This window comes from Geotrypetes seraphini, chromosome 1 (assembly GCF_902459505.1).
Source record: "Geotrypetes seraphini chromosome 1, aGeoSer1.1, whole genome shotgun sequence".
In the NCBI taxonomy this organism is placed as follows: domain Eukaryota; kingdom Metazoa; phylum Chordata; class Amphibia; order Gymnophiona; family Dermophiidae; genus Geotrypetes; species Geotrypetes seraphini.
This window is the reverse complement of record NC_047084.1, coordinates 128,360,231-128,373,372: the sequence shown is the minus strand read 5'-3', so window position 1 is coordinate 128,373,372 and position 13,142 is coordinate 128,360,231. Positions and strand designations below refer to the sequence as shown.

At 45.9% G+C, this 13,142-nt stretch overlaps 1 protein-coding gene across 4 annotated transcripts in view; it reads right to left on the bottom strand.

Annotated features, from left to right (window-relative positions):
- The window catches only part of BBS7 (Bardet-Biedl syndrome 7), a 454,813-nt gene that overhangs the window by 386,090 nt on the left and 55,581 nt on the right, over nucleotides 1-13,142 (bottom strand). For all 4 annotated transcript variants that reach the window (XR_004538826.1, XM_033938299.1, XM_033938327.1 and 1 more), the window contains exon 2: nucleotides 3,165-3,397. Coding sequence is in view for 3 of the 4 variants with exons in the window: in XM_033938299.1 (XP_033794190.1) it covers nucleotides 3,165-3,200 (36 nt within the window). In the remaining variant the exon portion in view is untranslated. The remainder of the gene's footprint in view (nucleotides 1-3,164; nucleotides 3,398-13,142) is intronic.

Below are 13,142 nucleotides of genomic sequence, written 5' to 3'. Positions count from 1 at the left end.
AGCCTCAGCCGACGTCAAGGCACAAAGCCTCAGCCGACGTCGAGGCACAAAGCCTCAGACGACTTCGAGGCACAAAGCCTCAGCCGAGGTCGAGGCACAAAGCCCCAGCCGACGTCGAGGCACGAAGTCCCAGCTGACGTCGAGGCACGAAGCCCCAGTCAACGTCGAGGCACGAAGCCTCAGTCGACGTCGAGGTACGAAGCCTCAGCCTACGTCGAGGTACGAAGCCTCAGCCGACGTCGAGGCACGAAGCCTAAGCCGACGTCGAGGCACGAAGCCTAAGCCGACGTCGAGGCACGAAGCCTCAGTCGACCTCGAGGCACGAAGCCTCAGTCGACCTCGAGGCACGAAGCCTCAGTCGACGTCGAGGCACAAAATCTCAGGCGACGTCGAGGCACAAAACCTCAGGGACGTCGAGGCACGAAGCCCCAGGAGACGTCGAGGCACGAAGCCTCAGCCGACGTCGAGGCACGAAGCCTCAGTCGACGTACGAAGCATCAGTCGACGTCGAGGCACGAAGCCCCAGTCGACGTCGAGGCACACCGAAGTCCGTCGAGGTTCAGAAGTCGGCACCGTACCAATGAAACTGGTAATAAAGGTGCAGCAGTACACTCCATAAAGGGCAACCTCGAGATGAGTATTCCCATGAAAGGAGGCACGCATCGAAGGTCTCGTAGAGGCGGGCACGATTGCACTCGATGCCTGGAATGCCTGAGACTCAGCTGGTGGCGTTACCAAGGTAACGCACCTAGAAGAAAGAAAGAAAGAAAGAAAAACTTACCGGGGATCGAAGCTACTCAGTCCGATTCCAACGAAGGAAAAAGGGTCCCGGCCATTCTGCTCACACGAGGTGAGCCCAGAGAGAGGCCAGGGAAGAAGAAAATACAGCTGCAGCAAAATGAGGCCTAGCAGCATGGCTGAGGCCCAAGAAGGGTCTGCCGATGGAACCAGCAGAAACACAATAAAAAGTCCTTTTTTTTTTTTTTTTTGAAACAAAGAAAATACACGATCAATTAACAAACGCACAGCGACTCCCTAACAAAATAAAGAAGCCGCGGTGCCAGAAAGGCACTTAGAAGAACGCAGAGAAGAGAGACAGGACTTTCTGGCTCAGCGGAAAACTAAGAACTGAGGACCATGAGGAGGGTATGCGCCCTCTAGTGGATCAGGAAGGCACACACATGCGTGGTGCAGCACTAGCAAACTTGAAATCTTCTATCAAGTTTGCTTGAAAAGCTGTCCATGTCGGGGCTCCGTGGATGACGTCACCCACATGTGAGAATATGCTGCCTGCTTGTCCTGGGATAAAATAAAATACAATCTAGACTGTTATACTCTGCCAAATCTCTGGTACCAAAGAAGATTACATAAATTTAACTAGAATGGATACTGGGAATTGCAAATTTCTCAATAAACAAAGTTGTAGAGTCACACAAAAAAATCATAATCATGAAAAGAAATTTATAAAATAAAAACATTTTTAAATGGTGGTGAAAACCCTGGTGAGATGGCTGAACCTTAGGAAAGCTATTCCAGAAAACAGACATTTAATATGAAAAAGAACTATCCAGCAGAATGATATGGGGACAAATATTTCCTCATCCCCATGGGATCTCAATATCCCCATCCCATCCCTGCCAGTTCTATCCCTGTGCCATTCCTGCAAACTCTGCCTTAACCATACAAGCCTCGAACACTTATGCAGATGAGGATAGAGCTTACAGGAATGGGGCAGGGATCGGGGACAGGAAAAAGTTTTTCCCATGTCATTCTCTATAGAGCACTTTATTGTAGATAAGCCTTTAGCTGGTGGAAAGTGTAGAAGAAAGCTATTCTTTGTCTTTACAGATTTAAAGAACTTAGACTACTACCACTAATCATTTACATAGCACTGAAAGGTGTACACAGCACTGTATATTTTGACATTTAATAGACGATCCCTACTTGGAAGAGCTTACAATCTAACCTGGACAGACAGACATGATATATAGGATTGGGGATGCAGAACCCAAGGTGAAAGAAGTTAGGAGTTGAAAGCACTCTTGAAGGACAAGGACAAGAGAGTGCTGTTCTCAGAGCTTGGTTAAGCAGACTAGATAGGCCAGATTGGGCAGACTGGATGGACTATTCGGGTCTTTATCTGCCGTCATCTACTATGTTACTATGTTACTATGGTCTTTATCTGTCTTCATTTTTCTATGTTTCTTATATACAAGACAAGCTACTTTGAATACGATTTCCACTTGAAAAGGTAGCCAAAGAAGATGAATTTATAAAGGCATTAACACGATCACACTTGTGAGATTTATAAGTCAATGCTGTGACTGTGTTCTGTAATAGCTGAAGCCTAGATCTTGAATGCACAAATGGACAAGCATACAATACATAACAGTACTCCAGATGTAATACTATCAATGCCTGAACAACTGAAGGTATTTTTATTCAAAGAACCAACTACTAGGTATAACTGGTGCAGTTTGAAAAAGACTTTTATAATAACCAGAATGAGCCCTAATTTGATAAATTTTTCTAGCAGAAGTATCCCATCCATAGAAACATGACAGCTGATAAAAACCATATGGCCCATCCAGTCTGCCCATCCACATGTAAATAACTAATATATTAAAAGTACATGCCCACCCCCCTTATAAATTTATGACTCAGATCTAATGGTTACTGCCAGTGGAATAGTGAGGTTGAGCAGCACCCAGGGCAGTGGCGCCCCTCTCCCGCCCTGTCACACATGTGCACCCCTTCCCCAGACCTTTTACACTTTGGTGCAAGGAGCCACCAACTTGCTGCCCACATTGGCTTCGGCGCTCTCACTGGCATCACTTCCTAGGCATGGGTCCCGGAAGTGACATCAGAAAGAGCACGGAAGCTGATGCGGGCAGCAAGTTGGTTTTTGCTTGCGCCGAAGTTAAAAAGGTACGGGGGAATGGGTGTGCGCGGCGGGGGGTAGGGGGGGCAGCACCCTGAGCAAGACCATTCCCCTTACTACAGCACTGGCTACTGCCCTCAATGTTAATCTTGGGTTTAAAAAAAAAAAAAAAAAAATCAGTTCTGACTACACCACTGAATTAAATGGTATTTTACTGCTCTTAGCACCAGAACTTGGATGGCTCGTAGTTTAGCTCCTCATTTTCCCAGACCATTGCAATTACCTGTATATAATCCACACGATTCAAGTTTAGTTCCATCTCTAGAGGGAGTCGGAGGGAAGACAGCAGGAAAATGGAGAGTCCGGTTAGCGTCACACTTCAGATGGTGAAGCAAAGTCGACAAAACTTATCAGCGCTGTGTACAACTGCCCAACGCATTGACGCACTGAGGGACAATTCATACTTTCAGAAAAGCCAAGTGATTGGTCCCATCACCAAGTCCACCTGAAAGATATCTGTAGAAGCAGAAAGAAGGTCAAGTGAATTACTGTCTACAACCCACCCAGCAAAACAGCTTCAATCTCCTTGCACAGCAGGCTACAGTGAATACATCCTAAATATTTCCAACCCCAACAGCTTATAGTTTGATGGACAGGACTGTCAAGCTGCTCCTTGCACTTTGTTCCATGGAGCCCCACTTCCTACCTCATGGCACATTGACCCCATCTACCTCAGTCACCTGGAATGCAGCTCTGTTAAATTAATCCTAACAGTTAATGCTCATTATTTTCAACATGTATTGGTGACATTACATGTGGAACTAATTAATACATGGTGGAGTAATAATCTCAGGTACAAACTCGGGATTGTAAGCCCTGTGGAGACAGGGCATTCAAGTACACTGTACTTGAATGTAGTTCACCTTGAACTACCACTAGAAAGGTGTGCGCTTAAAAATATATAGATATATATTAATTACCTCTTTGGCTCAGGAAGTCCACAAAGGAAATTAAGGAGAGAGCAGAATTCTTTTTAGAGAGCATTTGTGAGACTCCAAAGGGTCAACTCAAATTACTGAAGTACTGAATGTATATTGTCGGGAAAGCAAGAAAGCTCAATAACTGCCATGGTTATAGAGAGTGGGATAGATGGAAAAATTAACACAGGTGCTATAAGGCGGTAAGAAGGGCCAAAAGGGACTGCGAGGAAAAAATTGCCAAGAAGGCGAAAAACTTCAAGCCGTTCTTTCGCTACATTAAGGGTAAATGGCCCGCGAAGGAAGCAGTGGGGCCGTTGGACAACCATGGAATAAAGGGAGTGCTAAAAGAGGACAAAGCCATCGCCGACAAACTGAACACATTTTTTACATCTGTGTTTACAGAAGAGGATATAAACAACATACCGGAAGCTGACAGGCTATACCTAGGAAACGAAGATGGGAAACTGACTGAGTTAAGGGTCAGTCTAGAAGAGGTATGCAGGCAGATTGACAGGCTTAAAAACGACAAATCCCCTGGACCAGATGGCATCCATCCGAGGGTAATCAAGGAACTGAAAGGGGTTATAGCTGAACTGCTTCAACTAATAACCAATCTGTCGATCAAATTAGGAAGGATTCCGGAAGACTGGAAAGTGGCAAATGTTATGCCGATCTTCAAGAAATGTTCGAGGGAAGATCCGGGAAACTACAAGCTGGTGAGTCTGACCTCGGTACCGGGAAAGATGGTAGAGGCGCTGATAAAGGACACATCATTGACCACCTTGATGGACACAATCTGATGAGGACCAGCCAGCATGGCTTCAGCAAAGGAAGATCTTGCTTGACAAACTTGCTGCACTTCAAGGGAGTTAACAGGCAGATAGACAAAGGTGACCCGGTCAACATTGTATATCTAGATTTTCAGAAGGTGTTTGACAAGATTCTGCATGAACGACTATTTTGAAAAATTGTGAGCCATGGGATTGAGGGTGAAATACTCGTGTGGATCAAAAACTGGTTGACGGATAGAAAACAGAGAGTGGGGGTACATGGACAATACTCGGACTGGAAAAACATCACCAGTGGAAAAGCATCACTAGAGTGATCATTTATATATATGTTGAAGAGCACAGGCCCAAGCATCGGAGCTTAGGCCTGTGCTCTTCAACATATATATAAATGACCTGGAAATTGGAACGATGAGTGAGGTGATTACATTTGCAGGCGATACAAAGTTATTCAGAGTAGTGAAGACGCAGGAGGATTGCGAAGACCTGCAACGTGACATAAACACGTTCGAGAAATGGGCCGCGACATGGCGAATGAAGTTGTTTGTTGTTTTTTTTTTTTTTAAATCTTTATTCATTTTATGCTCAACAAGTGTACATAATAATTTTTCACAAATAGAATATCATATCACTTGAAACTCTACAACAATTTCCAAAATGAGTTTTATCCCCCTCCCATCCAATCTACCCTATATATCATGTAATATAGAATGTAATAACATATTTCAGTTAATAATACAATATAAGGACCCATCCCCCACCCAAATCAATATTGATAAACCAAAAGGAAAAGTAACAATTATTCATTATTCATTATAATAACTTATTAATGGCCCCCACACATCCTTAAACTTATTAAAATATCATTTTTGCACTGCTAACATTCTTTCCATTTTGTATAAATGACATACTGAGTTCCACCAGAAACTATAATTCAGTCTTGTACAATCCTTCCAATTAAACGTTATCTGTTGAATAGCAACACCCGTAAGGATCATTAAAAGTTTATTATTAGCAGAAGATATTTGACATTTAGCCCTCATAGACAGTCCAAACAACACCGTATCATACGACAGTGCCATATGATTTTCCCAAATCGAATGCCAAAATGCCTTAATATATAGACAATGAAACAATAAATGATCTAAAGCTACAACTTCAATATGACAATGCCAACATCTATTAGACTTAGAGCAATCCAATTTTTGTAAACGAACAGGGGTCCAGAATGCTCTATGCAACAGGAAAAACCATGTTTGCCTCATAGATGCAGACACTGTACATCTCATCCTCCAAGACCAAATACATGGCCATTGAGATGCATTAATCTGATGCTTAATCTCAATGCTCCAAATATTCCTAAGTCCATTTTTTGGTTTCTTATTCAAATAATCAGATAATAATTTGTACCACTGCGCGGCCCAGAATATCTGCCTGAAAGCATAGGAATTCTAAATTAAATTGATTATTAAGAGATTTCCATTCAGGGAACCCTGCCTGAATCGCCTGCTTCAATTGCAACCACTTATAACTTTGTTTTTTATCCAGACCAAATTTATGTTGCAACTGTGAAAAATCAAGCAGTTTACCATTAGATATAACATCATCTAACGTACATATCTCCACTTTAATCCAATCCTTCCAGACAATCTTAAAACCGTCTATTTGGATCTTGGAGTTCAACGAAATAGTTTGATATGTAGATTTTTCAATAGGAATAGGTGTTAATTTATCAACAAATCTCATAGTTTTCCAAGTGTCCATTAATATTCTGTTATCTTTGCGTATTCTAGGTATTTTGATACTAAGAAGAAGACCAAGCCTAATTGGAAACATCAACTGTCTTTCCAACCACAACCAATCAGGAAGCTGTTCCAAGAGCTCTGGGAGGACCCAATACATAATATAGGACTGATAATACATACCTATAGAAGTTGGGAAAACTTACCCCACCCTCCTTAATTGGCCTTTGTAGAGACACTAAAGCAATTCTTGCAATTTTACCCAGCCAAATAAATTTGACAAGAATACTGTTCAACTTTTTATAAAAAGACCCCTGAAAAAACACTGGTATCATACCCATTTGGTAACAAACAACAGGCAAAATCATCATTTTAATAGTTTGAACTCTTCCCCACTAAGATAAATGCAAAGGATTACATTGCTCACATAACTCTGTTACTTTTTGTAATAAAAACCTTTCATTTACTTTCATTGTCTCTTCAAGTTTTTTTTTTAACCAAATTCCTAAATATTTTATTCCTTCCTCTTTCTAAATAAAAGGGAATGAATCAAATAATCCTTTTGTACAATGCACATTCAAAGGAAGAACTTCTGACTTAGTCCAATTTATTTTATAACCTGAGAATTTCCCAAATGTATCAATCAATTCAAGTAAGCATGGAATGGTTGTTTCCGGATTTCTCAAATGAAGCAATATATCATCTGCATAAGCAGATACTTTATATTCCATTCCAGAACATGGAATACCCTGTATATCTTTCACTTGTTGAATAGCTAATAATAAGGGTTCAAGTACTATATCAAAAAGCAAAGGAGACAAGGGACAACCCTGTCTAACTCCCCTCCACAATTGAAAACAATCTGAAAAATTATTATTAATATACAAACGAGCAACAGGGGAGCTATACAGCGTTTGAATCATTTGTATAAATCCGAGATCCAATACCAAACCACTCCATAGCTTGATACATGAAGGTCCATTCTACCCGATCAAAAGCCTTCTCAGCATCTAAGGATACAGAAAAAGCCGGATCATCAATTGTTTTTGTTAGATATAACATATGAAAGGCCAGTCTAGTGTTATTTGAAGAGTGTCTTTGAGCAACAAAACCTTTGATGCATACCAACTATATGAGGAAGAGCCTTAGCCAAATGTAAGGCCAAAATTTTAGCCAACAATTTACCATCTACATTTATTAAAGAAATAGGCCTGTAGTTTGAAACCAATGTAGGATCTTTATTTGGCTTTGGCAAAACAATAGTTAAAGACTCTGCCATAGTGCCTGAAATACAACCTTTATTTAGTTGACACTGATATAAATTTAATAGATAAGGTAAAAGGGTAAATTGAAACGATTTATAAAACTCTACCGTAAATCCATGACCACCTGGAGCGGTCCCAACTCTCAGGGACTTCAATGCTGTTTGTAATTCTTTTAGTGATATTGGCTCATCTAAACTTCTTTTTATATGATCAGAAACTTTAGGGCCCTCAATTAAATTTAAAAAATCTAAACCATCCTGTTCTTTCTCCAAATAAGACTCAGAAGAATAAAGGGTTTTATAAAAACTCAGAAATTGTTTTAATATAGACCCAATTTGAGAATGAGTATTTCCTTTATCATCTTTAATTGCACATATTTTTGTCCTTCTTTTCTTTACCTTCAGATAATTTGTCAATAATCTTCCCGCCTTATTTGAACTACCATAATACAAAGCTTGTTGAGAAAAATTATCTTTCCTTATTAATTTAGAGATCTCATTATATTTAAATTTCGCTTTCAATAGAGCCTGAAGCGTAGAATGCTCCCATTTTCCAACCAGTTTTGATTCTAAGCTTTTAATTTCTTGTTCCAGATTAGAAAATTGCTTCCTTAACTGCTTCTTATTAAACACAGAGAAAGAAATAATTTGTCCTCTCATGGTTGCCTTAAAAGCATCCCATAAGATTTCTACAGAGATTTTCTTTGAATTATTAATTTGAAAATATTCATTAATTTTAACTTGCAATTCTTCACAAAATTTTGGATCCGCAAGCAATGCATTATCAAATCTCCAAACAGGTTTAGAATTATCCTGATCAACTAAATTTAATGCAATCCACACCCCACCATGATCTGATAAAATTATTGGATCTATGGAAGCTTGTGTAATCTGCTGCACCAATTGATCAGTAAAAAGATATAATCAATTCTAGAAAAAGATTTATGAACATGTGAGCAAAATGAAAATTCCCGATCATTAAAATGAAGAATATGCCAAATATCCTTCAAATTACAAGATTGTACAAAATTATCTAACCCTAAAGATTTCACAATTCTACTAGGATTTTTATCCATTAAAGGATCCATAACAGCATTGAAATCCTCTGCTACTACTAAATTGTTAGTAGCCAGTGGTAAAACTAATTGTTGTAGAGGGTGTCAGGTCAATAGCGCGCCGGGACAAAGACGCGCGCAGACAACTGAGCGCAACGCGGAGCCACACGCCGAAGAAAATGACTGTTTTAAAGGGCTCCGAGCCCACGAGATCTCAGGGCTGCCGCGACCACCACCATGCACTTCGTGAAGACTCGAGGGGACGAGGCCAGGCCGAAGGGCAGGACCCTGTACTGAAGATGCCAGTCTCCCACCTGGAACCGTAAAAATTTTCGGTAGGCGGGATGCACCGGGACATGGGTGTAAGCTTCCTTCAGGTCGAGGGAGCACATCCAGTCCCCTTCCTCTAAGAGAGGATACAAGATCGGGAGAGATAGCATTCGAAACTTCTCCCGGACTAAGAATTTGTTGAGCTTCCTGAGATCCAGAATGGGGCGTAAGTCCCCGGTCTTCTTTGGGACCAAAAAGTAACGGGAGTAAAAACCCTTCCCCAGCTGATCTTTGGGGACCGGTTCCACCGCCCGAAGCTTCAACAGAGCCCTGGCTTCGGCCAGAAGGATGGGAAGTTGAGCCCGATTGTAAGAGGCAGCCCCCGGGGGTTGATCCGGTGGCGCTGACAAAAAGTTGAGCGAGTAGCCCTCGGAGACGGTCCGGAGTACCCAAGCGTCTGACGTGATCTCGGTCCAAGCTACATAGAAGGACCGAAGACGCCCCCCTATGGGAAGGGGTTCCTGTGAGATCGCGGAGGGGAACCCGCCCCTTCCGCTCAGCCCGTCAAAAGGAGGGCGCGGGTTTGGAAGGACCCTGCGCCGGGGCTTGTGACCGTCCCCCTCTGCCTCGCTGAGATGGGCGTCTAGGCGGTGGCCTAGAAAAAGCCGGGGTAGACTTTTGAGGATACCGGCGCGGAGGAGGACGGAAGGGTTTCTGCGGCGGGGGCCTAGGCTTGGGACGGACCAGGGAGGCCAACGAGCGCTCCTGTTCCGACAACCGTTTGGTCGCCGCCTCTAACGACTCGTCAAATAACTCGGACCCCACACAAGGCAAGTCTGCAAGACGTTCCTGCAGGTTTGGGTCCATATCGAGGGTGCGAAGCCAGGCCAGACGGCGCATGGCCACTGCGAAAGCCGACACCCTCGAAACCAGCTCAAATGCGTCGTACACCGCTTGGAAGAGGTACAACCGCAATTGAGACAGGTTGGACATAAACTTGTCAAATCCTGCTCTTTGGGAGTCCGGTAAGGAGTCACGATATTGAGGGAGGTCCTTCACCATGCCACGCAGATATGAGGAAAAGGTGAAGGCATAATTTAGTACCCTGGTGGCCATCAGGGAATTAGAATAGAGGCGACGGCCGAACTTGTCCAGGGTCCGACCCTCCCTGCCGGGTGGAACCGCCGCAGAAACCCGAGAGGGCTGTGTTTTCTTAAGGGCAGACTCCACCAGTAAGGACTGGTGGGAGAGTTGCGCCTTCTCAAACCCCTTGGGGGGCACCGTCCTGTATTTCGCTTCCATCTTGGACGGGACAGACGTGACTGTAAGGGGGTTAGCCAAATTTTTCAGCCAGGTCTGCAGGAGGACTTTATTTAAAGGGAGCCGAGGGACCTCCCTAGGTGGGGTGGGGAGGTCCTGCTCCTCCAGAAATTCTTTAGAATACTGGGAACCCACCATGAGGTCCAATCCCAGGGCTCGGGCCATGTCCTGAACAAAGGTGGAAAAGGAGGACGGCCTGGCGGGTGGGGAAGGGGTTCTCGACCTCCCCACCGAAGAAAGGGGAGAGGCCTCGTGGGAATATTGAGGTTCCCTGGCCGACCCCGAGCCCCAGGATCCCCGCTCCAAAGGTCGCGAGGGGGAAAGAGAAAGTCTCCGCCTCGAAGACCCCCTAGGCGAGGACCCCGGAGTCCGGGGGGCACTCTCCCTCTTCCTCGGCGAGGCGGCACACGAAGTCCTTCTAGTAGGAGACCGGAGAAGCCTCGGGTTATCGAGGCGCAACTCCGACACCTGCAATGCCTCGCCCCCGCGCGGCGAGGAACGATCACGCCGCCGAGGCGAGCCCCGCGAGCGCTTCGGCTTCCTCGACCGGCGCCCCGTCCGAGGTCGCGTCGAGGGCGAGGAGCCCCGGGAGGACCTCGAGGAGGAGGAGCTCGGAGGAGGTCCTGAAAGGCCGGAATCCCGACGAAGGTCGGGAGTTCCGTGTCCGGGGCACACTCCCTGGAGGGCGACCTCGGTCTCGAGTATTCCCTCGGGGTGTGCGAGGCCGGAGTCCTAGGCGGGGCCGACGCCGACCCACTCGCCTTAGCCGGGGCAGAGGATGGCTTCTTAGCTGTCGGGGATGGAACAGAGGACTTACCCGAAGCAGGTCTTCCCGAGGTCGCCTTCGAGGTTGAGGGTCGAGGCGAAGCCGAGGCCCCCGAGTGCGCCGAGGCCGAGGTCAAGGCCGGGGCCGAAGCCGAGGCCGACGTCGAGGCCTTCACAGGCGCGTCCACGGCAAACAATTCCGCCATTCTCGCCCGTCGGCGGCGGAGAGCTCTGGGCTGAAAAGTAGAACAACGGTCACAAGAAGCTGTCGGATGATCTGGGCCCAAACAAATAATGCACCACCGGTGGGGGTCAGTAATAGAAAGCAACCTCTCACACCGGCTGCATTTCTTAAAACCCGTCACAGGACGGGACATGTACGAGGAAACAGGCCGGGAACGACCGACGTCCCGCGGCCACGGCTGCCGGGAGCCCCCGGAGCCCAACGAAAAGAAATTTTTTTTTTTATTTTTTTTTTAAACGAAGGAAAATAACACTAAAATGAAAATAAAGAGCACCGCGAATCGAAAAGATACGCAAACGCGGCGGCAGAAAGGCAGCAAAATTGGAGCTCAAATCCACAGGGCTTTCTGGCTCCGCGGAAAAAATTGAACTGAGGACCACGAGGTGGGATGCGCCCTCTAGTGGGCGAGAAGGCATGCACATGCGTGGTGCAGTGTGCAAACTTGAAACTTCAATCAAGTTTGCTTGAAAAGCTGTCCGCGCTGGGGCTCCGTAGATGACGTCACCCACATGTGAGAATATCATGCCTGCTTGTCCTGGGATAATACAGAATACAACCCTCAATAATAACAAACTTCGAAAGTTGGAAAAGAAAAAACCGACAGACAATAACCAGAAAGGGTGGGGCCCTGGATCCATCTGCTACGTCTAAGGGAAAGAAAATTAACAGGTAAGAACATAATTTTTCCTTCCCTAGTAACAGCAGCAGATGAATCCAGAGACCAATGGGATGTAGCAAAGCAATCCTCAATCTGGGTGGGAAGTAAACGCCGCCTCCGCAACAACCAAAGCACTAAACGCATCTACCGCATGCGCCCCACATCCAACCAGTAATGCTGAAAGAAAGCACTCTCTGAAGACCAAGTAGCTGCGAGACAAAACTCCTCCAAGGAAAAAAACCTCTGGACCGAGTCCAAGAAGTAGCCATCGCTCCGGCGGAATGGTCATGAAGTTCTTTCGCCAACCGCTTCCCTGCCATCAAGCAAGCGTAAAGAATGTCCTCCTAGGGACCCATCAAGCGATGGAGGCTTTGGATGCCGCCATACGTTTGAGGCGTCTCGTGAAGAATACAAAAAGGTGATCTAAACCAGTGTTTTTCAACCGCTGTTCCGCGGCACACTAGTGTGCCGCGAGATGTTGCCTGGTGTGCCGTACGGTCAGGGCCGCCATCAGGGCAGTACCACCAGTCTAGGGAGAGGGGCGGTCCGCCCCACGTAGACAGGAGAGAGCTGGACGGGGGACCCGCGGAGTTCAATACATCTCGAGCCGCGAGGCTCGTCTTCTGTTCCTGCCTGCCCTGCAGCTAACATATAGCCGATCGCAAGCGTTCCCCGATGTCAGCGCTGACGTCGGAGGGAGGGCTTAAGCAAAGCCTGCCCTCCGACGTCAGCGCTGACGTCGGAGAATACTTCCGTTCGGCTATTTGTGTGCGGCAGGGCAGACAGGAAGCAGAAGACAAGCCTTGCGGCTTGAGCTTCGTTTTGCTGAGAAAGTTGCAAAGATGGGCTGGGAGGCAAACACGGAACACAAAAGGGGAGAGGGAGTGCGTTTTGGACACAAGGCATGAACTTGGGAGAGAGGAAGGGAAGGAAAGAGATGCTGAGGTGGGGGAGTGAATGGGTTTTTGGACACAGAAGAAATGGACTTGGGAGAGAGGAAGGGAGGGAAAGAGATGCTGAGGTGGGGGAGGGAATGGGTTTTTGGACACAGAAGGCATGGACTTGGGAGAGAGGAAGGGAGGGAAAGAGATGCTGAGGTGGGGGAGGGAATGCGTTTTTGGACACAGAAGAAATGGACTTGGGAGAGAGGAAGGGAGGGAAAGAGATGCTGAGGT